At 42.4% G+C, this 24,588-nt stretch overlaps 2 protein-coding genes and 1 long non-coding RNA gene across 3 annotated transcripts; 1 reads left to right on the forward strand and 2 right to left on the reverse strand.

Annotated features, from left to right (window-relative positions):
- Positions 1-132: 132 nt before the first annotated feature.
- LOC124068469 (T-cell leukemia homeobox protein 3-like) lies at positions 133-4,170 on the reverse strand. The gene is made up of 3 exons (XM_046406754.1): positions 3,243-4,170; positions 1,981-2,218; positions 133-1,334 (listed from the first exon to the last, which is right to left on the reverse strand). Exons 1-3 carry the CDS (start codon positions 3,667-3,669, stop codon positions 1,151-1,153), a joined length of 849 nt encoding a protein of 282 aa, XP_046262710.1. The 5' UTR covers positions 3,670-4,170; the 3' UTR covers positions 133-1,150.
- On the forward strand, positions 2,148-23,704 carry LOC124068471. The gene is made up of 3 exons (XR_006844918.1): positions 2,148-2,258; positions 6,149-6,408; positions 23,230-23,704. It is a non-coding gene; the product is annotated as an uncharacterized LOC124068471 (long non-coding RNA).
- On the reverse strand, positions 15,000-24,535 carry hrh2a (histamine receptor H2a). Its single transcript, XM_046406753.1, has 5 exons — positions 24,439-24,535; positions 17,823-19,410; positions 17,544-17,715; positions 16,974-17,156; positions 15,000-16,138 (listed from the first exon to the last, which is right to left on the reverse strand). Exons 2-4 carry the CDS (start codon positions 18,826-18,828, stop codon positions 17,147-17,149), a joined length of 1,188 nt encoding a protein of 395 aa, XP_046262709.1. The 5' UTR covers positions 18,829-19,410; positions 24,439-24,535; the 3' UTR covers positions 15,000-16,138; positions 16,974-17,146.
- Positions 24,536-24,588: the final 53 nt, after the last annotated feature.

Consider the following 24,588-nt stretch of genomic DNA (forward strand, 5'->3'; position numbering starts at 1 on the left):
CATAACGTTTTCTTTTTTATATCTTAGACTTACTGTGTATTAAAACCTCCAAATCTGTTTTTTAATCGTGCGCCATAAAGAGCACAGAAAAAAAAGAGAGGGGGGGAGGGGGTCACAAGGAGGATGGTTTATGTTATTTACACGTATACAATGAAAGTACAAAAAGAGTTGTATATTCGTGCCTTAATCCCAAAGCACACGGCCCACAAATAAAGCAAGTAATGTGCATATGAAAAAACGTCACCACCATCACTGAACATGCATCACTCCTTTTATTACCCAACTTACAGCCTCTTTCATATTTTCCTCACTTCTCTCCCCTCTCATCCTGACATCTATTTCCCTTGTATTACTGCTCACAAGCATTTCCCCCATAATGTAACATTTTTTGGGCATCAATTTTCCCGGATTATGGTGGTGCACCACACCTGTGTATGTACAGGTGAATGAGGTGGTGCAGTGTATTTGGAGCGGGTACAGACTGGAAGAAAGAGAGGGAGGGGAAAAAAAATAAAATCTCTGAATCAGTTTTTATCTGAATTTTTGTGATGGCATTTTTACTTTGATTCATTTAAAACTGTATAACACATTTTTTATGCAAACAGCCTAATATAGTGAGGCCTTGTATTTATCTGGCCTTTTCAAAAATGCAGCAAAGCCTGTTTCAGATTAAGGAGACGATTGTATTGACAGAAACAAACTTCACTCGATCGTGTTGTGTCTCATGATAGAGAATTTCCTGCCTCTTTTCATGCCTATGGGGCAAACTGTCTTTCTGCGTCTTATTCTGCTAAAAAGAATAAGTACAAGCATAACAAGAACGATCACAAGGTGACAAGAAATATTCATGACATGTTCAGTTTCCTTTTTGGATCTGAAAAAGTCTCGTTGTTCCCAAGTACAGAGTTGCAAGAATTATTCCAAAAAAGGTTTCTGCTTCAAGAGAGGCGTCACTCACCATCATTTCAGGTCCACGTCACAACCATCCACATCAAAAGGCTGTGACTCATTCTTCAGTTTTTCTGGGCCAACATTTTTTTTTTCTCCATTTCATGGATCAAAGTAAGCCCCACTGTAGGACTAATTGAATTCATCTATCCTCCCAGGGATAATAGTTTATGCTTATTGATTAGAGCGTTGTGTCTGGTCCCTATTCCCTGTCCTCGGCCCACGGCTGGAGGTTCTGCAAGGCATACAGGGAGGAGTTATGGGCGCACAGTGGATCCGACACCGCTGATTCGCTGAGGGACTTCTGGAGGGCGGACTGCTGCAGCTGCAGGATGAGGCGATTGGCCTGCTGACGCTCCGCCTCCCTCTCCTCTGCTGTCTGTCTCCTGAAGGGAGACAGCAGGGAAAAAAAATAAAATAATAAAATAAAATAAACAAATAAAATAAAAATAAAATCATTCACAAAGCTACAATAAATAGATAAGTAAAAGGGGGAGTTAAGTAAGATTTAAGGTCGACAAGAGAGAGTCTAGAAGAGTGAAAATTCTCAAAGTCCTCACGACTAAGGTCCTCTGACAGTAAAAATAAAAGGATGTCTGGAGCGGTGTAATGATGAGATTTGCCTCAAATGGGAATAAAAAATAAAAAGGATGTCTTTGGCTCCCTGTAATAACTGTTAAAAACTATACTTTGGAGATTTAAAAATAGATTCTTTCAGGCTTCTCATTGTTCGTTGTATAAAATGTGGAATAAGATCAAGAACAAGAAAGAAAAACTTCCGAGGAAACTGCATTAAAGCTAAAATTTATTTGTTTTTGTGTGGCTTGTAGTTTATTTCTTCCGTGTCGACCAGGGGTCAAATCACAGGAAATTGCGCGTGGGGTCATCTGCTAAACGAGGAAAGTTTGATTTTTGAACGGGACGTTAAAAACAGTGACAACTCTTCGTGGGGAAAAAAGACTAAAGTGCGCGGGTTTCTGCGGGTGAATTGTGATGAAATGCGGCTGGAAAGAAAAGACATTTCATACCAACCTCCACTTGGTCCTGCGGTTCTGGAACCAGGTTTTGACCTGGGCGTCTGTCATCTTCAGACTCTTGGCCAGAGCTGCCCGCTCAGCGCTGGCCAGGTACTTCTGCCGGTGGAAGCGCTTCTCCAGCTCGCAAATCTGAACCCTGGAGAAGGACGTGCGGGGCTTTTTCCGTTTGGGAGGTGTCCGGTTCTGGTACGGGTGTCCTATCCGCCGCGTAACGGCGAACGGAACCAGAGCAGCTGCATTGAACAGAGAGATAGAGAGGAGAGGCGCACACCGGTGAGTGGAAGATGAGATTTCATACAGCACCAAACAGACTAATTCACTCCCCACTCTGTATGGAAATTCAAGGCCATATATCACAGATATCTGCCCTGTTTGACAACAATTCCCCATTTAGATAGTGTAAGCTCTGTGTGAGAAATGTGAGATGAAATTTATTGTGAAAGATAAGTCTGGCCAATGTACTGAGGAAAGTGCATTTACTAAAACTAAATAAATACTGATCTTAAGGTTGTGTGGGATTTCACAGATGATCTCCGTTGTGGTGATTACAGAGAGGACAGCGGGTCTACTGGCCTGTTTATCTGCTCTTTACATACCTTATTATGGGCCTTTACTAAAAAATGTTCTTGTTAGTGTTTAACAGCCTATAACGGACTGCGGCTGCTGTGTGATTTAGTGTTTTTAAACAAACTTCAATCCGCTTAATCTACACTTCAACTTTCTTTACATTTTGGTCAAAAAATACACCACACCCTTTATTATTTTATACTGTGTTTTCCTTCATTTTCCTTTTGATTCCTGAAGGAAATTATTTGACAGCCTGTGTTTCTTATCTGTCTTCAGTTTAGCCTATTAGTCACATTTCAGTTCATTTTCACGACAGTAGATTGTGACATGCTGGTGCTGTTTGGCTATAAAAAATAAAGCCTGATTAAAGTAGCTGTTTGACTGTATATCGCTGTATTTGTTTTGCATAGATACATGTTGTAAAAATGAAACATTGAATTCCTAAAACACAAGTCAGTCACGCAGAATGCCTTTAAATATAATCTGTAAATGTAGGTATTATTAAAAAAAATCCTGTTGTAGTTTCCCCCTTCTGTTTTAAGGTTTTTAAATAATTAAAATGAAAATATTTCAGCTGGCTGTAAATAGCCTCTACGGGTATTTGGTATAGGTGTTTTAAGTGTTCAGCAGCAGTTAAAACACAATAAAATATTAATGAGGGGAACCATTTATGTCTAACAGCTGGCCTACCTGATATTCTCTCCTTGGCGAACCTGTTTCCTATCCAGGGGAAGCACAGTCCTCCAAACCCAGGGACAGCGCTCTGCACGGGGGTCGGGGGTCCCGGAGCTGTCATGGGTCTGTGGGCCGGGACTCGAATCACTCCCCGACTGCCCAGACTCCTGCTCTCCGCGTATGAACCTGAAGCCTCCACCGGTGGCATAATGCCGGAGAGGGAAATAGACAGCGCGGTGTATGAGGGCGCGCTCGCCCCGGTCGGGCTTCCTAAACTGTAATAACTGTCCCCGTTGCTTAAATCGGTTCCACTTTGTCTTCCAGTCGTGCGCCCGTTTTCTGGCTCTGTACTGGCTCCCAGGATCTGGTCGATGCCGAAGCTTATGGGCTCGTGATGGGCCGGTTTGGGAGGAGGGCTCGGCGCGCTGGGTGCTTGCTCCATCCCCGTCGCTCTGTCGCAAGAAGGACGGAAAAAAAAACTGAACACGTTGTTTGGAGGGAAATTCACAGCAGGGTCAAACTGTACCAAAAGTCATCGCCAGTAGTGTCTCCATCGTTGTCCAGCCGTCTGCCCAGAATCCAGCGTGTCCTTGTTTTCTCTAACAGGCCTCTTTCAGAGGACTGGGTCCTCTCTACAGGCTGTGATGAAAGTTTGATGGGCGTTTGGAGAGATGTGACGCTCTGTCCTCCTCTCAGCGCGTCAAAACGCTCCGTCTAGCAGCTCCGTCCTCCTCCATCTCTCTCCACCATTCATTGGCTGGCATCAGAATGACTGATTGAATGTTAATAGGGGAAGGCCCACGATTTGGCACAATAACCAAGATTTCTCATCAGCTTGTTTAATCTTGGTTAATATATATGTATGTGTATTTATATATATGTATTAGCCAAGATGTGGCAAGATATGGCATATGCCTTCTGCGTGAGTCAGTATTTGATTGGATTTTATCGTTCTTTTATCATTATAATGAGAGACTAAGGACCACGCGACAACTTTATGGAAATTCTTATAGCTTATATAAAACAATCGCACCGGGGATTTGTGAAGATCAATGTTCTTTTAAGCTTCTTTGATGACGAACATCTAATATTTTATCGTTTTAGCCAAATGGTGTTTTGTCAGTCATCTGTCTGTGTTCCGCTCGCCCCCTTAAATGTGTTCACCGTGAAAGGTGTTATAGGTTTTAGTGACAAATGATATCAGATGAAAAAAAAAAAACTTTCTGCACACCTTAGGGTCTGATGAATTGATGTTTCTGCCCATTTCCGCTTTTCAGGCCAGACACAAAGTGCGCATCATTTCTCCTCTTGCTGTCTGTGTCACCTCTTCAGTCTGTATCATTTAATGCCTTTGTGGAATGTACGAGAATAATAAGTTCACACGAAAACTGGTTGAAAGCTATTAGGCAGTGCTTCATGACCTGGAGACTATTTATCATGGATATATTATAAAGGAGAGAACAAAAGGAAGAAATGTCAGTCTCAATATCCATTTTCATTTAAATCCTCCACATCGTCCACGCCTTGTAATCAAATGCAGAAAGTTATTTTCATATGTCTTTGACGTTCGGCTGCGCTGTGGGGTTTAATGTTACAACTGTTTAAAAGCGTACTAAAAGCAAAACTAATGAAATAGTTTTCATAATGGAGCGGATTTGAAGCCTTCAATATCCACACCTTAAAACCAAATGCATATTCATATTTATTCATGATGTCCAGTTATAAAAGAAATAATATAAAATCACTGACAAACATTTACTTAATAGTGAATTTCAGCAGCTTTTATTGAATATGGTACATACTGTGAGATTATTAAAAGACAACAAAAATGATGCCAGGGTGATCGTTTTATCTGTGCGTAATTACGCACATGAAACCCATCACGTCTCTCTTTAAAACAAAAGGACTGCAGCCTAATTGAACATTGGCACCGAATCAACTATTGAACATTAAGTAGTCCTCTTTGTTCCTCGTAGCCAGTGCCACATTAAATGACTTGACAAGGGAAGGCCGTGAGCTCTGGAAGCTGCTAACCGCTCAGATTCAATGTAACAGGCGCCCAAAGTGACCGCGTAATCACATTTTCACTAACTTGTCTCAGGGACAGACAAATGCGCATCGGGTTTGGATGCGGCAGGTGGCTTTTTAAGCTATCACATTACAGTGCTTTAACCAACTAATGACCGGCATATTCATTTAGTGACAACGTGGTTTATATTTAAAAGCTCTGTACAACCTGTCCATTAATCAGCGTTTTTTGTGGGCATATATTTCAATATCTGAGCTATTTAAATATTTACATTTTACTATTTGGGTTATATCTTGGCTAAATTTTATGCGGGCAATTTGCTATTTTTGCAGTCACAAGACATTTTTTAAGCAAATGCAGCAGGATGATAGTGTATCTTAAACTGCATTAAAAAGCTTATAACAAAATAAAAATTTAATTGGGTAAATGCGTGAGGTTTCACGTTACAAAATCAAACAGAAATGTAAAGATAAAGGTCCACTGTCGTATATAATATATATTTTAAAAAGCATCCGCATCTCGCCTTTCACAATAAAGTCTTATGAAGCAATATGAGATTGGACAAGGCCCGAGGTGTTTGTTTGGCAATATGGACAGACTCTGGGTGTTGGCTAGTTCACCCTGCCATATGTGAGCTCACCGGTGGCTTTTGATGGGGGAGAATTGGTCTGTTATAGCTGTCATCTTTGTGGACATTTTTATGTTTCTCTTAACAACATTTTTCAAAAATAATTCCCAAACAGGAATTATGACAGAGTATGTGAATCGAGCACCAGTTTAAATGAACTGAATTGATTCATAACAATCACGTGGACACTTAAAAAAAGATGGTGTATTCCTAGAATAACCGCTTCATGAAAGTTAATAACTTCGTTTTTTCCTGACTCCTCAGTGACGACAGCCTCTCCAAGCCTGGACGGGGCAGACGGGGGTCCCACTGGTTGCAGATGTTGGGTGTTAGTAATCCGATGTAATCCACTGATTATGAGTGATTATGACATATTAGCTCAGTCCTACCGGGATACCACCGTGTCACCGGTTATCCAAAGTACACCAAGAGAAGCCACCAGCCCGCCTCCTGCCCGCCTTTCTCAATTTACTGATGTCCTGTATGTTGAGTGACTTCACTGCTCCATGATTACAGCAGAAAAGGTAAAAAACGACACCACGAGTCCACTTAAAACACACACACACACACACACACTCTCTCTCTCTCTCTCACACACACACACACACTAAAGCCCTTTAAAAAACAGCCTTGAGGTTATCTCGTTTAGGCCAAAATATTTAGATCGTGTTTCTGGAAAAAAAAAAGCCTACAGTCCGCACGAACAATTAAGAAGCGCATCAATCCTCATTTTTTTCCCACAGGCAATATAAATGCTGACACCCTGATTCCAAAAGTCCAAAAAGAAACGACAACAAAAGAGTGAAAGAGTGCGATTTGTTTGAGAAATTACCACTTGATCTGCATAATCGGGGGTCTGGGCTGCAGCTCGGTACCCGGGGGCTGCGTTTTTATTGCGCGTCTCCTCGCCGTTATCAATTTCAGCAGCGCGCCTGACTTTTTAAAAGGGGGACGAGGCCGGCTGCTTCTGAATAATGAATGACACGCTTTTATATTGTCGCTAAAGTGCCCGTGATGTTACAATATGAAAAGGCAGCGGTAAGTAATAGTGCATTTAAAGGGGATGTAGTGTATTATTATGATGTAAAAGAGAAGGAGAGAGGCGATAGAGAGAGGGAGATGAGTGGATATCAGCACCCAGAGAGAGAGAGAGATTGTTTTATTACAATAAGAGGAGATGAGTTTGCCTCGCAGCGAAATGGGGACCAGTTAATGAAACTTTACCGCAGCTAACGATTTCCCCTCCCTCGCTCTAAAAACCGCCCTTATGAAATATTTAAACTATTTAATATAGGTAGTATTAAGCTGAAAGACACTGGCATCGGCCATCTGACAGCATTTACAAGGCTGTGGATTTTTTAAAGTTGGGTAAACAAAGCTTTACTGCCCGCGCTCCCTGTGCCCACATTCGACAAAAAGTCATGCAGTAAATCACGCTCACATTGAGTGCAATATAGTGAAAATGTGTTTTACTGTTAGGAGACTTGATTTGGTCTAATTTACACTTTTCTCCCCAACACGCCATGCATCTTTTCACACAGGGATGCAGCAGTTTATAGGGTCATCCTATCAATTTAAGCTTGTCTAGTCTGTAATGGGAGGGATAGCCTAGCGAGGCCCCAGTGTGGTGGAGGATAGTGTTTCATATTGACATGCTCAGTGGGATTGTTGGATGAGAAGAGAGGAATGGGATCCCCCATTAGGGACTCGGTCAGGGCCATCATCATCCCTGCGCTGCCACTGGACCGCTGCTCTGTGCAGTGCGTGGACGCAATTTATCTGACAGACACTTAAAAAGCAGATAAACCATGTATAATATCACTGTAAATGTCACGTATATGGCCTGGTAGATATTAAAGGATTTTAATTACCAAATATTAAGGCTGTCGTCCTGAAAGGTTCTCTTTATTGGAGGAAAGATAAGTCAAAATGTTGCTTTTTAAATGTTGAAGCAGCTGATAATAAAAACCATGTGGTGGAATATTAGATTCTTCTCTCTACTGGTTTAGTCAAACAGCAACCAGTAGGGAGACTTTTATTGTAATTTTCTTGTATGCAAATCAATCAATTTTTTTTTAAATATCAGGATGCACATTTAACCTCATAAAAATACCCTGATATGGTGGATATTTCAGTGAACATATCATTCTTGTTACAGTTACAGAACCAATATGCTTTGACTGTGTGTGTGCGTGTGTGTGTGTATGGGTAGACCATGTAAGCCTGTCTGATGGTTGAATGCATGGCTGCCTCTTCACGCTGGTTAAAAGTCTGGGAGGGAGGGAGAGGAGGATGGAGAGGAAGAGGACGGGAGAGGGAAGTAAGTAACCACACAGGCAGAGAATTATAAGGATGGACAGAGAGCAGAAAGCAAAAACAGGATGGCTGAGACCGAGATGTGAGAGAAAGAGTTAAAGCATTAATGGGGATCATTTGGGTCTGATGATAATTGAACACATGGCTTGAGTTTGGTTAAGAGGATTCTCGTAGCATTGTCTCATCTTTATGTGTCTTCATCTCTGTCCCATCTATTCCGAGTGCTAAAGCTTCTCTGCTGTTTTCGTGGAGGCATTTTTAATCTCTCATCACACCCAATGGCTTTCAGAGGGCCCTGACATTGACAAAATGACTAATGCAATTAATAAGTGCGTGTGTTTGCTGTTGCTTTAATGACTTATGACTGATATATGTGAGTGTGTGTGAAAGAGAGTGTGCCACTACGGGTTTGTGTTTAAGAGCAGCTGAGTGCTCCTGAACGCCCCTGGACGTGGAGCTAATGTGTTAATTCATTACTGCTTGTAGTCAGTTGCATTGTGTCAGAGTCGCGTTTCACGTCTCTCCCTGTCTGTGTCCTCTCCGCTTCATAAAAGCCGATTATCCTGCATGTTGCCGCCGTTCCACCCATTCTCTCCTGCCTCTTGACCTCCTCACCCCTCCTGTTGCCTGCCCGCGGGGCGCTCATGCAGGGGGGGAGGAGGAGGGGGGAGGAGGGACAGAGGACCAGCTGCCACCAGCCATAGTGCTCTGGTGCCTGGCAGAGGGAGCTACTCCAGCCCCCTGCTTTGCTGGGCCTTCTGGCCCCTCAGGGTGGAGGGGGGGCACCAGCCTCATGCCACCAGCCCCACCTGTCTGGCCCCAGGCGCAGGAGTGTGACCGATTAGACACACTCTGATATACACAGCCACACATGCATATTACTGCCAGATGACCCCAAAAATGTCAACTCTCTGGTAACTTTGACTGGGGCCAATGAGCTTTTAAAATGTCTCATAAGCTTCAGAATTCTTTCAGCCCATATTATGTGCCAATGATTGTCTATTTTAATTAAAAAACATGAAACTTAAATGTCTTGTTTACTTATACACACCAGGGAATAGGCCCATATTTAAATTCTGCTCCACACACAAACACGCTCACGGACACATATTTTCTTGATACACATGCTCGCATCACACAAACACACACACACAGACACTACGCCCCTCCTCACACACACACACACACACAAACACAAATACACAGGGGCACTTTGCTTTGAGGCGTGAAAGAGCGAGAGCTAAGTGAGGCCACTCCAGAGCGCTATTCTCTATATTGATTTCCCATTATCAGACCCCAGTCCCTGTGGAGTCATTAGTGCTGGGATCAAACAGACAGACAGAGAGGGAGGCTAATACCAGTCACTTACACCAGCACAGGGAGATCACCTTACCTCCCTGAGGGTAGGAAGGCCAGAGAGGAGCAGAGGAGGAGAGGAAACGGGGGGGGGGGGGGTTTAGTGGACGGACGAGTGCAACGGACTAACAGATGGAGACAGAAATGTGTAGAGAGAGAGGAAGAGGAAAGAGGTGGGGTTTCGCAGTGGAACGTTCACGGGCAAATGGCAGACACTGTTTGATCACTTTATTTTGCCGCCCTGTTTTGTTTCGCTGCAGCGGAAATGTCTTGTCTCGCTTTCTAGCTCTCTGCTCTCCTTTTCAGCTGAGCATCTACACCGTCCCAAAAACGCTGTCACCTTTTTTGTTATTACTTAATTCAAGCTTTCGTGTTTCCACCGATGTGTGACTTTTCTCTTTGTCCGGCGTCGCAAAGTGTAGCCAATAAAGCTCCTCGCCATCCTTGCTGTCAATAATTTTATGGTAAATGATGCAATGATGAATGGTTTTCATGTAGTCGGCAGCTGTCCACACACCAGAGAGAGACAAAGAGAGGGAGAAATGGAGAGAGAGAGAAAAAGTGAAAGAGGAATATAAAATGTGAGATGCTCATTTTGGTCCCTTGCTTCATAATTTTTGTGGATGTATTTATTCTCTGTGGATTCAGGGGGAGCAATGAATTCGTAGTATGAATCAACACCATCCATCTTATTCACTTCTGCCTGCCAGTGAGCCCTGGAAGTGGTGGTCAGGCTAAACTACACACACACACACACACACACACACACACACACACACACACACACTGCTCAGATGGGGGTGACCCTGGCCTGACCCCCCTGCTGACCCCCAATCTGTTCCCCAACCTCACACCATGAGAGACCGGGGCACACCGGGATGGGGACACACACACCCTCAAAGATACACACACACACACACACACACACACACACACACCCACTCACACACACACATTGGCATATCGCACAATGTGTGATCTGATGGATATCTCCTCAGACAGTACCATGTGTGTGGGCAGTGTGCGTGCGGACAGCGTGTGTGTCTAAGTGTGTGTGGTGCCGTACCCTCTGCCCCCTCCCACTGGTGTTAATTGATTCTTGGTGCGCTTTGCTGATTGGTGTGAGGACCCCTAGAGGCGGGCCCAGTCTCCACCGATGCCCCCCTCCCCATTTGTGTATAGCACCTCACGCACACTCACACACACACACACACACACACATATATACAGATACAGATGCAGTACACTGAGTACAGATGTACAGTGTATGCAGTGTATGGTATATCTCTCTATATATGTCCACATGTAGGGGAACTGTTTCAGGCATGTGTTGACTTTACATGTGCTGGTGAGAGAGAAAACATGCACACACACACACACACACACACACACACACACACACACACACACACACACACACACACATCTTTCAGGGGATTTTCACACCCCAGTAAAGAGGAAGCTGGCTAGCTGACACGAGCAGATTGCAGATCATATGAGACGATCCACGTAGAAAAAAAATCGGTGTCTTAGAGGAGACTCGTGAACAATATAGGTGGGCATAGGTGTGTGTGTGTCTGTGTGAGTGTGTGTCTGAGAGAGAGAGCGCCAGAAAGACAGTAAGAGAGATGAATCTCTGGTTATTAATTTCCAGCCGCGGCCCCTGGGTGAGATGTTAATATAGGGCTGATTGTGACTAATTTCTTATTAATTGCCATCAGCGATTACACAGTGGCCAGTAATGTGGCTAATTTGTTGAAATGAATTTGGTTTTCTGAGGCATTTTAATTGCTGCAGGTGGGCAGCGTCTTCTGCATACTGTCGTTTTTGTTTTTCAGCAGGAAACTTTTGAAGTTGTGCTGCCTCTAGTTTTAGTAGTATTTTGTGAATTATACTGTAGCATACTGATACAACAGTATACACGTCTGTACATATGTTGTTTTTGTATGTGTTTCTTCTGTCTGACGACAAGCACACAAACAAATGTTTGCAGCGCCGCTGTAAATATCTTATTCATCAGGTTTATGCATCCTTCTGCTTCCATATATCTCTACACGTTCATGATCATTACAGTGGGGACGGAGGGACGTTTAAGTTGTTGCCTTTGTTTGTTGAATGTTTATAGCTTCCGTTAGCACAGTCTCAACGACCACTGAGGAACCAGTAGATACAAAATCCAAATCCCCCTATAAAAGAGGAGATGCCCTCTGGGCAGCCATAGCTCATAGTTGGCCTGATTTAGTGGCAGCCAGGAATCTGGGCTTGAATAAAGACAGAGAGAGTGAGGGCAGAGTGGGAGAGAGAGAGAGAGAGGAAAAGATAGCTCCCCGTGTGATAAATAGCCCCGGCTCTCTCTATTGCATTAGCCGTCCGGGCCGATAGATTGCGAGCCCAATAGACCCAGACGTATGCGATTGGTTTCTCATATAAAAGTTGCATATTAAATTCCTTCACAGGACTGTGCCCCCCCAAGCATGAAGGAGGGAAGGAAGAAATGGGAGTGAAAAAGCAGAAAGTGGAGAAAGCGGTGGAAGAACGAGAAAAAGGCTTTTTATGAGAGGCGAAACGAAGGCAGAGAGTTGGGGAAGCCAGAGAAGAAGGGGGGAAAGATAATGGCAGGAGAAAAAGTAGCTTGATGGTAGAAAAGACAAATGGTGATGTCATGTATTTAATAGGTCCGTGGATATTGGGCGATGAGTGCGACTGTACGTCCATTTAATCAGTATTGCTTCACAATGAAGATTTCTCTCTTCTTTTGTGCTTACTCCCCCCTTCTTCTGTTCTCAGCCGTTCTCCACAAGCTAACGACCTCTCTAATTGTTTCCAAGCTCATTAAGATGCTGATGTTTTAATAGTAATTAATCCGTCATTTGCCTACACGCAAACACGGGCCACTGAGGTTTGTTCATCGCTGTTTCAATACACTGATAATGCAGTAGCCTAGTCAAAGGAGACAATATCCTGCTAATTTAGCTCATCACGGTTAATTGGTTGTTAAGTGCCTTTAATTACCATGCAGGCTTTGGGATTTAGGTCGGCAAAAAGAGGGGGATCTCCATGACTGTCCCTGCTGCTGTAATGGATCTTGTATGAACTCTGGAAACTGGAATAAATGACCAAAGGGTGAAAAGAGACACACACTGACCCTGTTCTGTTTCCTATCACTGCTGTTTTTCTCTCTCATTTCCTTTCTTCTTCTCCTTCCTTTCCTCCGTCCTCCTGTCCCTTCCTCCATCTCTGTCTCACTCCCTATCTCTTTCTCCATGATATTATTAACTCATTAAGTTTTTTTCATTATTTTTAATAAAAGATGAGTTATGGCTTTAGCCTCACTGTGGCAGCACCCCCCCACCACCACCACCTCCACCACACACACACACACACACACCTCTTCCTCCTCTCTCCTTCCTCCCTCTTCTCTCTCTCTTCCCCTTCACCCATTCACTCCTTCCCTTCCTCCCCCTCCCCTTCGATTTTCTCCTTTCTTCTTGGCCATATTGTGCCTCCTCTGTTACGTTTGACCCTTGAGCTGCTGTTTCTGACCTCGGTGTTGCTGGTTACAACCTTCTGTCCATCTTCTTTGCTTTCGCCACAGTCGCTCACATCTATCAATCATCTCTCTTTCTCATAGCGCTGAGCAGTCTTTAGATGGCATTCATAAGATTTATGATTCATGATTCTCTCTCTTGTGTGTGTGTGTGTGTGAGATAGAGAGAGAGAGAGAGAGAGAGCGCGAGAGGGAGTAAGAGAATAGAGAAAAGGAAAAAGGGAGAAAGAGAGACAAAGCTAGAGACTGGAGAGAGGGGTTTGTCGATGACAGAGTTGAATAATGACAATATCTATGATTGATAGCTTATACGGAGCTAGAGGGGTTTCTGTGTGTGTGCGTGTGCAGAAAGAGAGTCTATATGTTCTGTTTCCCCCCCACATTAATCTGATGTTAAAGAAGCAATGATGAATGGTTTTCATGTAGTTTGTGCTGTCAGTGGTCACTCTGAAAAAAGAGGGAGGGAGGGAGAGATGGAGAAGAGTAGCAGGTGACCAGAATTACCAAAGGACACATGGTGGGGGGGCGGACGGACGGACGGACGGACTCACGGAGATGAAAGCCTCTCAACCGAAATGTCTTTCAGGTTGAGAGGAGTGGACAGAGCGTAAATACACCAAGTTATTAACCACAACTCTGATTTTTGGACATGAAAACACTAAATGAAATATTTACTGAATCCCCTTGTCACTTTCTGAGAGAAAAATAAAAACCTTTCTAAAGGCACTTAAATTAAGAATTTGGATTTTGTTAATGTAATGAAATACTCACATGCGATACAGTGAATAATTAGTAATCTGTAATCATTCCTCATCAATAAATGATTCTTTCCTTTAGTACTACTACACTGTAAGTGACAGGGGACAAAATCTAGATCTTGCTATGTGAGAAAATGCCTTTTTAACACTCAGATGAGCCTAATAAGAGGTTTCAGCAGTCTGTACAGCCAAAGTCAAGTCAAGAGGGATTTTTAAGTCAGTCTCTTTCGCATGAAATTTCTCTTTGTGTTTCTTTGCTGAGTCATGCTGGATGTCTGTGTTTTTCCCAACACTGGCAGTAAAGCTACAGTAAAGATATGCAAACACAGTGGAATAGTAAGTTCTGCACCTTCAAATGCTGGGTCTCTATGGACTGAGTACATTCGCTCAGTCAAAGTTTAACAAAGGAGGGAAGTAGAGCGGTACTGTACCGTTACTCAGACTGCAGATGCCTCATATCAACTCTGCACAGAAATTAAACTTTGGGGTCACGTAGGCGGGAAGCTCAATCATCCATGCTCTGTGTCTTTAGCTGATTGATGCGCCATCTGTCACTAGTTAGCTACCAGCTGACTGGTAACATGCGATCACTTTCATATGAGTGTACTAAGTGGCTTTTATAAACTGGAAATTCTCATTTTGAAACTACTTATTCCTGATGACAACACCGCTTGCTGCCACGACTCCCTCCACCATGCAGCTTCCTCCATATGATTTAGGGTTTGGTATTGTTGTTGCTTCGCTTAGCACCAATTGTAATGTATGTTTACATCTATCTTTGATTCTCTACTCTTACTGTATGTGTTTGCAGGAGTAACTCTTCATGCAGAATCCTAGTTATTCAGATGCTTTGAGCACTCCCATAAAGAGCAGAGCCTTTGCCACCTAATCTAACTGTAAAACAATTTTCTATAAATGTTTAACAGCTTGACATAAATGTCTCTGACTGAACGGGGACTGTGTATTCTGTCCCTAATATTTTACAGTGCTGTCAGGATGTCTCCACTTCCTAGCAGGCAGGAGGGATGCTTAGAGTACATGTGATGTGTGAGCATTGATTAAGATAAACTGTAAAAAAAAAAACCATGAACCTATCCTTTAACCCCAAACTGCAGGGGAGTTGCTCAAAAAGCTGCTGGTGTGAATTAGTGTAGACTGTTAAGTTCCCATAATGGAGCATTAATTTTCATTAATCTACTTGGTATGAATGAAAGTTGGAAAAAAAATCTGTGGTGCCTAATTGCAGCAATGACTACCCCAGTCGTTATAAATACTAAATAAGTGTTTCCATGTGGTTGAATGGGTCGTAAATCCCCCCCAACACTTGTTTCCTGCTGTTGACGTGCAGATAGACGTTATGTACACTTCTGTGTCAGTCCTCAAAGGAAATAGCTTGAAGTATGGAGGAGGTTAAGTGTTAATGGGGCAGTAGTTTGTGCTGACAGCTGTGATGAATTATTTCCATTGTACTTGTATTCCTTCACACTCACGCTGTGTTTTCTGTATCATCTCACACGATAAACCCTATCAACTCTTAACTGCAGCCCATCTGTATTGCCTCCAAAATGGTGGTATATATTATATTCTTTATTCAAGCTGCTTTTTATTGGTACAGTATGGTTGTAATTTTCTACTTTTGAGGAACAATACATGTCATTTTCAGTCCTCATTTACTTTTACAACGTGATACATTTTCCAGCTTTGTGCCACTGAATGAGCAACAGTAAAGACAAAGTCTGGAGGCGACTGCATTTTTCAAAATAGACACATACCATTAGTTTGCATGCCACACACACACAAATGTCACACATTTAAACACAGTCCACATAAAGTGATAGGTTTAATACAAGTCCATTTATCTTTTTTTCCCCCTTCCATTCCCTGATTTTGTGTAACACCCATTTCCATTTACTCTGTCCAGGATGAAGTTGTGATACTTCCTGTGTCCACAGGAGTGCACTCTCGAGTCCTCATAAAAAATGTAGTTCATGAAATTAACGACCAGGGAGTTAATTGGCTGGCTGCATTTAGTCCTCCAGTGCTTCATACAATCTGCAGTTAGTTCAGGAACATCAGGGCCACGTGTTGGCCTGTTTGATGTTTGGTTTGAAGTGGGAGGATTTTCTTAGTCACCTAGACTTTTAGCTCCATCCATTCAGAGGCGTCTTCATTTGTTTGGTCTTGAGCAGATGCAGTTATTTCCTGTTGATGAGGTGTGCAGTTGCTGAGGTCCCACATTTCTCATTTTTGTCACTTTGATTATGGATGGAGTGATTGCTAAGAAGTGAAAGAGACACGCAAATAAAGAGTCAAAAGTTTAGCTCTCTATTAAATCACAGTGTACGATAGGCAGGGAAGACTTCATCACTGTGGCGAGCGTGGATTAACTACTACTCTTGAGCTCAGACACTTTGCTGTATCAACAAAACATATGCAATACAGGACTACGTATGAACTTTTAGGAGGTGAAGTGCTATACTATTACTTTTTTATTAAACTATAGATTCATTTCTGTAGTTTTTTAGCTGGTAAAAAACAATCCAGGAAACATTCAGCCAATTCAGCCTCAATTCAGATTTTTTTTAGCAACGATTATGCACTAACTATTTAGCTTCCTAACTTAGATTGCATGGTTGGCATCAGTACTTTTTCCAGTATAAAATAGGACAAATATCTTGTAGAGTTTCACACTGTGTTTACATTGGCTGTCATTTATTTTTATCAAATTATGATACGCTTTGCGTTGTTTGATGTGGAACTTTTACTGTTTTAAAAATGTTTTACCTCAAGATGCAATGATAAGCAGCAAGTTTTAGTTTCAGTAAAACTACCTTGTTGTTTTGTTGCTTTAACTAGAACGCACTTAACAGACATGCTCACAGGATGAGTAAACCACTTAGTCAACACTGATCACGAACAAAGAAATGAGAGTAGCATGTGAAACTGGATAATGTTTCTCCTCTGTGCTGCAAGCTAATTTCTTGACCTAAAACGCATATTGCCATATGGCCTAATGCACGGCGGATGACACCGCTCGGATCTTTGTGTCACAGTTCATTTGTTCTGGGCTTAGTCTGTGGGGAATATGGAGATGTCATGTATATCTACTTACATGGTGTATTACGAATGCTTCTGCGGTGGCATGAAGGCTTCCAAATAGAGGGGCTGTAAGTCTCTGTCTGTCGTTTTCTCCGTGTGTTGCTCTGTCATCTTAGGCTGATGGCTTCTGGTTCTTGGTTGCAACAGCAGCGTAGCGAACGCAACATCCACCCCACCAGCACAGACTCAGCATGACCTGGGATCATAGAAAGGAGTGAAAGCTGAGCGAAGAACGACGCATTTGTGTGTTTGTGTGGCTTGTCAGTTTTTGTGTTTTAAAGTAAGACAGAGGTAGAACATGTGATCCAGTGCAATTTCATACTGAGAGTGGGTGTTACACACAATCAGTTTAATGCACTGGTCAGTGCTCCTTCTGTGTGAATTTTTTTTTGTGGTAATTCTCTCGCCAGAGTGTTCTAACATTTTTCACCCCAATTTGAATGTGCACTTTTTTGAAGCAGTTGTATAATATTTAAAGCATGCAAGAACTCCGTTTGTGACACGAGCTTGTCTTCATCATGTCAGGCCATGTCATTTTGTGCTTGTGTCCATTGAGATAAGTACATGCTGAGTGATGATTCACCCTTCATTGTTACTGGCATCTGTGGCAGCAGTGCCATTTGTGAATTGGATGGTTGTGGGGCTTGCACTGCTGTTCATTTCTTGAAGCATGAAGGTTTGATCTGTTTGACCTGCCCTGCAGGTGGAAGGAGTGTGGCCACACAGCAGCGTCACCTCTGTAAGCTCATCTCTGGCTGAGAGGGAGAGAAAGAAAGGAAGAATAAACATTGGATGAACTGGGAATAAGAGCATCATTTTTTCACACTTGCTGATACACTTTAAGCTCTTTCTACAGCTTTACCTGTTGCTACGGTGGGAGATGGTTGTCGGCTCATCCACCCACTGTAAGTAGGGCATCGACATCTCAGTAAATGGGTGTAGGCTGACCTGAAGTCCCTGTTGAGGGCTCCATAGAGGATCGGGTTGAGGGCTGAGTTGGCGTAACCAAGCCACAACACAATGGGATATTCTGGTACTGTACTTGGGTCTGGATGCTCCTTCAGACCCAGCACTGTGAACAGGATGAAATACGGAAGCCAGCACACCACAAAAGCTCCTATCACTGCTGCCAGTGTCACTGTGGCTTTGTGCTCCCGCAGAGCCACTGCTGAAACACTAGAAACCACACTGGAACTGGTGGAAGGATTGTTCCTGCAGTTGTGGCTGTTGAGGCAAGTGGGTCGAGCGCTGATGATGCGTTTTGCCTGTGCCCGTGCAATTCGAAGTATTTGGAGGTAGGTCCAGCACATTGCTATCAGAGGCAGGTAGAAAGTGAGAAGTGAGTCGGTCAGTACATAAGGTCTGTTCAGCTCAAAACGACACCTCCTCTCTGGAGCCCAAGGTCCCTGGTTCTGTACTGTCCCATTAACAGTGTTCCAGCCCATTTGAATGGGCAGGAAAGACACGGCCACAGACACTGTCCAAACACTGGCCATGGCCACAGCAACTCTCCATGGCAGTACCAGTGAGGTATATCTCAGAGGCATGGTCACGGCCAGGTAGCGGTCCACACTGATGGTCAGGAGGGTGAGGATGGAGGCGGTGCACAGCATGACATCCATGGAGATGTAGAAGTTACAGAAAACCGGGCCAAGAGGCCACTCATCGTTGAGCTGTAGGAGGGCGGAGAAAGGGAGGACCAAGAGGCCGAGCAGCAAGTCCGTCACAGCCAGTGACACAATGAAGCAGTTAGTGAGGCAGCGAAGGCGTCGAGAGGCGCAGACAGCCAGGCACACCAGCACATTACCACTGACAGTCAGGAGGATGAGGAGTGACAGGAAGACGCCCAGCATCACACTCGACAACATTATCACTGGTGTTTCACTCAAGATCACCTGATGTCATTATCACTGGAGCTTTACCTGAACCATTGTTATATTTCTTCTGATTGAAGCTAGATGAAAGTCCTTACTTTTTGCAAAGAATGAATAAATACAAGATGTGCGCTCATTAATAATGTTAGCGAACATGTTCACTCTGAGTGTTTGACTGCTCCCATTTATTATGGTGCATACAATCTAAAATGGCTGTCTCCATGGCGAAATGCGACTCGCTTATTTATTTATTTCCTCTTTCCCTTTTAGATGCTAATTTACTGTTTTCTGTTCTTGCTGAACCCTGCTAGCCAAAGCTTTTAACTCTCCTGTGATGTGACCACAACAGGATCCCCATTCACAAAAACTTTCATCAAAATAGTAGTGCAAGAAGTTCAGGGAACAACATTTGTCTCTTGATGAATGCTGCTGCTGAGAATTGCAAATCAGCACGATGCTCGGCTGTTGAAATGTCTGAGATGTTTGCTGAACAGCTTTTCTGTCTGTGTAACTGATGCGTAGTTGTCGGTGGCATCACTGTGCCTTCAGCACCATCTTCTATGGTTGTGGTGACACCTAGTGGACACAGATGTGAACATGCAGTTAGTCAAAAGTACAGTACTATTTATTGTGTCAAATATTGCACAGCCGTGTATATACAACACAGATCAGTCAGTCTCCTTTGGTTTGGTTACAACTCTAACTTATTATATATATAACATACTGATAGTTAATTAATTCCAATCCCCATAATAGATTACATCTACTTAATTTAAATAATGTAACTGGATATATAAACACAAATATATTACTGGATGAATGAATGAATGCATTCTCATGACTTTTGCTTCACAAATTGTTAAGACATAGTACTTCATGTGTTATTGTGTCGCTGCAATATTATTGGATCAACATAGTCACAAACTTTCACAAGCTGCAGAGTAAAAGAAATCAAATAAAATAAAGCAAAGGTCATAAAAACATGAAGGACTAACTCACATTTGTGGTAACTGATAAAAATTTGAATTTAGTTAATCCCGTGAATGTGCTTGCTAAAATACTGTTATTCCGATAAGTTTACACTGTGTGTGTTACAAGTGTGTGGTGAGATTAAAAAAAAAAATAAAGATCTCTTCAATCTAGATTGTGTAACTTGCAATTTTGCAATGCAGAAATGTTCTCCTTACGATAGCTATAGCAATACAAGCGTGCGCACACACACACAATTCAGTATGGGAGTACCATACTAATAATTACTAATAATTCACTCAGTCACAGCATCACCTGTGTGATAGATAAGGTGTTTTTTAAGAAATGCATGTTGCTGTCAGGTGTTAAGGTTAAGCCAAGCCCACTTCAAGTAAAGCTGTGAATACAGATAATTTAGCTGGTTGAACAGATACAAATACAGAACGTGGTGTACCCGCTCATCCCTAGTTATTTATAACGTCAGTTGATTTTTCTAGATTTAAAAAAAAAAAAAATTCCCATCAGCTCATGGGAATTCCAGTCCCTCTATAATAAACCACAAACCACTACAGATGAGCATACTGTCTGTGGACAGAGTATTTGTTCAGCTAGGGACAAGATGTGAAACTTTGTAAAGAGGCAGGCTGTCTTTGAGCAATCTGTTGTAGCTGAGCACTTCGATGCCTGTATGTGTGAGATGAACCAGACTGAGCGCTTATAAGCAGATGAATTAAGCATATTGCACAGTGGCCATGAAAATAATAAAAAAGTTAACAAGTACTTTTGAGCAATATCATAAACATTGCCACATTTTCTTGCACAGTCCACATAGAGGGAGTTTTGTTATTTGTCCTCTGTGAATTCTTTAATGGCATGTGGGCACGAGTGTTGGTGGAATGAGGGTAACTATTTGATAAGTGAGAATGTGTGTGTGTGCGTGTGTGTGTGTGTAGTACATGTGTTTGCGTCAGTGGGTGGTGGGTAATGTTTGCTCGTCTATTTTCTAACACCGTAATGGGTATTGGGACAGTTGCCAGATTTGGTCAAGAGCCACTCACTTATCACCTCAAAGAGGGAGGGAGAGAGAGAAAGAGAAAGAGAGGGAGATGTCGAGAGGTGGACACACTGACTTCACATGAAGATGAGAAGAACGAGCATTAGACTATACAGTGAAAAGAACACAGAAAGAAAGGTTTTAATTAAATTTGGGTCTAGAAACCAGAACACCATCTCTAATCTTTGAACTCTTCTAATCACTTCTTTGTTCGGTGGACACATTTCTGTCCCCGACTCGCTCCTTTGTACTTCATCCAGGGCAAACACTGATAACACAGCCACTGTGTGTGAAGTGCAGCTTTCAAATGCACATCGCAGCCTTTATATCTGCCAGGACCACAGACTAACTGACCTGAGGCCACATGTTTCAGCTGTTTTCATCATTAAAATCTGCCTCTCACAGATTATCAGTTACTTTCTTGCTTTGTCACACACACACACACCCACGCACACACACACACAGTTAATCACACAGACAGTTTGAATAAGTTTTGGCCTCAGTCCAATCCCAGTCTTTGAGGAATGTTCACAAAGGGACATGAATTACAGTCACTTTATCAATAACCTTGTCTCAATCCTGCCGGGACATAATGTATATGAGGGTGGGTGTGCGTGTGTGTTTGTGCAGGCATACTTCTTGTCTGCCCTCTGCCAAAATGCATTAGTTCCTTTTCCCATGTCGCAGTGCATGTGTTTGAGAGAATAACCATATTGGTTTCCTGTGTTTATTTTTGCATAAACATTTGTGTTTTAATAAAACCATATTAATATACAATCCCATCACAAGACTTGGTCCAAGTAAGATGCAAGTCACTCAATTTGCATTTTTAAATTCATACATGCCAGGTCACTGTTAGGCTGCGTGGACTACAGTTACAGTCGAAAGTCACGGTCAATGTCACAACTTTAAGTTGAGGAGTATGACATCCCCTTATGATAAATAAATCATCGCTCATTCAGACAGTGTGCTACTTTATTACTGACCATCTGTTTTCTTTCACAAAGTTCTCATTAGTTGTCCCTAATGGAAAACCATGGTGAGTGTTACTACATCTGTATATATAATCGCAGATGCACTCACTTGCATGTCAGCGTACATTCACACAGCAACACACAACCCAAAACATTTGTCTTAGTAATGGATTTTGGAGGCTGTAATGGACTGTAATGGCTGCTGAGTACTGTGTTTTCTACAGGATATAAAGGCTACTTTGCTTTGGCTGGTTTCTGCTAGAGAATGCTGTTTCTTCTTTTCAAGCGACAACAAAGCCTTGCGTGTTCCGGTTTGTGGCTTTGAGGGAGAGAGCTTGAAGGGTTAATTCTAGCACAGGTCTCTATTTGCACGTAACTGAGGTAACACCCAACAGTTGGACATACATAACAAAGTGATTAACTTTTAGGAACGGCTAGATGGCATCCTGTTCTTGTCTCCTATCTTCCATCACATGAAAGATGAAAACGGGCTAAAAAGGCATCATTCTGCTCCATCTAGAACTTGTATTACTCACTGAGTGGTCTGGTGAAAGAGCTCAATTTGTGTATTGAGATGAAAGGCTTGAGCAGAGGCTCACTACCAGACATGGTCTGAGCTCTGAGACGGGTAATGAGGTTATTTGCCTCTCAGCTGGGACTCAATACCTCGTTTATGAGATTCTACCAAGTGTTCATTTTGCAACCTTTTTTTTTTTTTTTTTTTTTTTTTATCACCAGCCAGATGTGGCTTTTTGTAAATACATTGCTCAGGAATATCTGCTCTTCTTCAGCCAAATGAGCAACTAAAGTAATCATGCATATTGTCACAAATGCAAAATGATATGTTTGAATGTGTTTACGCAGAGCAAGGAAAACGGTTAATTCTTCATTCTCAAATCACTGAAATATTGAGATGAGCTCTGAATTATTGGCAGGATGTGAAATTAACTTTTTATCCAGTTGCTACATACTAGTTATAGAGGCAGGAAATAACTCATTCCTTCATTCAGGTATGGCAATTAGTGCTGATTGAACATCTCTCTTTAGCAGGGCTTTATACTGTTTATTCTAGAATTATTATGCATGAAAGAAAGGGATTTTAATTGTAAGTCATCAAACTTTTAAACTGAAAACTGGAAAAAAAAAAAAAAAAGTATTGTCCTTGGACGCAGCATCCATAAGAGCATCCTGATGCAATCAGACATCTGAATGCTTCATTTATTCTAATATAATCAACTTAGCACCAAATACTTGGCTCACTCACTTCCTCTGCTTTTGCAAAGCAATTTATAACTGTCCACACTTTTGTGAATGTGCCAACTCCTGTGAGTGTGTGTGTGTCTGCGTGAGTGTATGCATGTCTGTCTTCCTGTTTGTCTTTGTGTTTGTCCTTGACAGGGAGACCCCGAGAGAGAAAGGGAAGTTGTCTGGGATGGTCGGTTGCTTGGTAACAGTTGTGTGTCCTGACCAGTAGAGGCAAGCTGGGCAATGTTGATGAAGCGAGAAAATGAAACGGGTTCAGCGATGGACAGGTACTGTACGCAAACATGGGGATCAGACACATAAAATATGTATAGATGCTAACAGCATGCATTGCTGTAGCACAGACATGAGCCAGCATGTCAGTGTTGACCTCACCGCACCTCTGTTACATCACAGCTTTTACATGCTGTGCTTCATCTTAATAAATGCCACTGTAGGTAGACACCCACAGAGACATAAGTACTGAAAAGCACACTCTCACCAGTCAAATCTTCAGGTTACCTATGTTAGGCTTTATTTAACTGCTCAGCACACAGTATATGGTTCCGTGACCGAATCGTGACACTTAACCACATCCCCTCTATGCTGGTGGATTTAGCAGTAGTTCAAAAAGCTTTTAAGTTACTTGTTCTGCTTTTTTTTTTTTTTTCCAGCACAAGTTTTTCTCATTTTGCAACAGACAGGATGGTTAGCACTGGGAGCGACAGCCACAACTTCTGACCAGGTAAAATAAAGAGCAGCAGCTGTAATGTATGTACATATGTGGAAAAGTGAAGTTCAAATGTAGAACTTCAAAGTATGACCCAAAGAAAAGATAAATTAGATTCTGTTATACGTGCACACAGAATAATCTCACTTCCTCATTTTCAGAACTGATTAAATGACCCTTTAGTATATTTGTCATTGTGCAGAGTGCATGTTCACACCAGACTCGGGTTGAACTGCCCACAGTCACAAAGGTATGGCTTTGAAATGAAGTTGTAACATAATTATATCCCTGCAACTTAGCTGACAATCATTCAGACATGCTCCAAAATCTGGAATGGACAACTAATTAAAGAAAAGGAATTAAAGTATATTTTCATTAATTTTGGTGTCAATTGAATAAATGATAAATCGAATCTTTGACAAATATTAACTGTAATGTTCTTGTTTGTTTGTTGAAATGTGCACCAGCAAAACATTGCAGACTTGAAGCAAATATTGAATTCAGCTTAATTATGCTGTCACACCACAAGCACAGCTCAATGGGTTATGTTTTCACACACAACTCATGCAAGTTTGATGACGCATTCGATATGTTTTAGAGAGTATAATGAAGTAAAAAGGAATTTATCAACTCACCACAGTGCTGCTTTTTCGTTTTCTGTCACAACTGCCCCCGCTACTCTGCACTGCTCCCCTAGCGAGCCACAGTCTCTCTCCAACGAGTGTGCGTATGTGTGTGTGTGTGTGTGCGTGTGTGTGTGTGTGTGTGAGAAAGAGAAGAGAGCG

Source organism: Scatophagus argus, chromosome 12, assembly GCF_020382885.2.
Source record: "Scatophagus argus isolate fScaArg1 chromosome 12, fScaArg1.pri, whole genome shotgun sequence".
NCBI lineage: Eukaryota > Metazoa > Chordata > Actinopteri > Scatophagidae > Scatophagus > Scatophagus argus.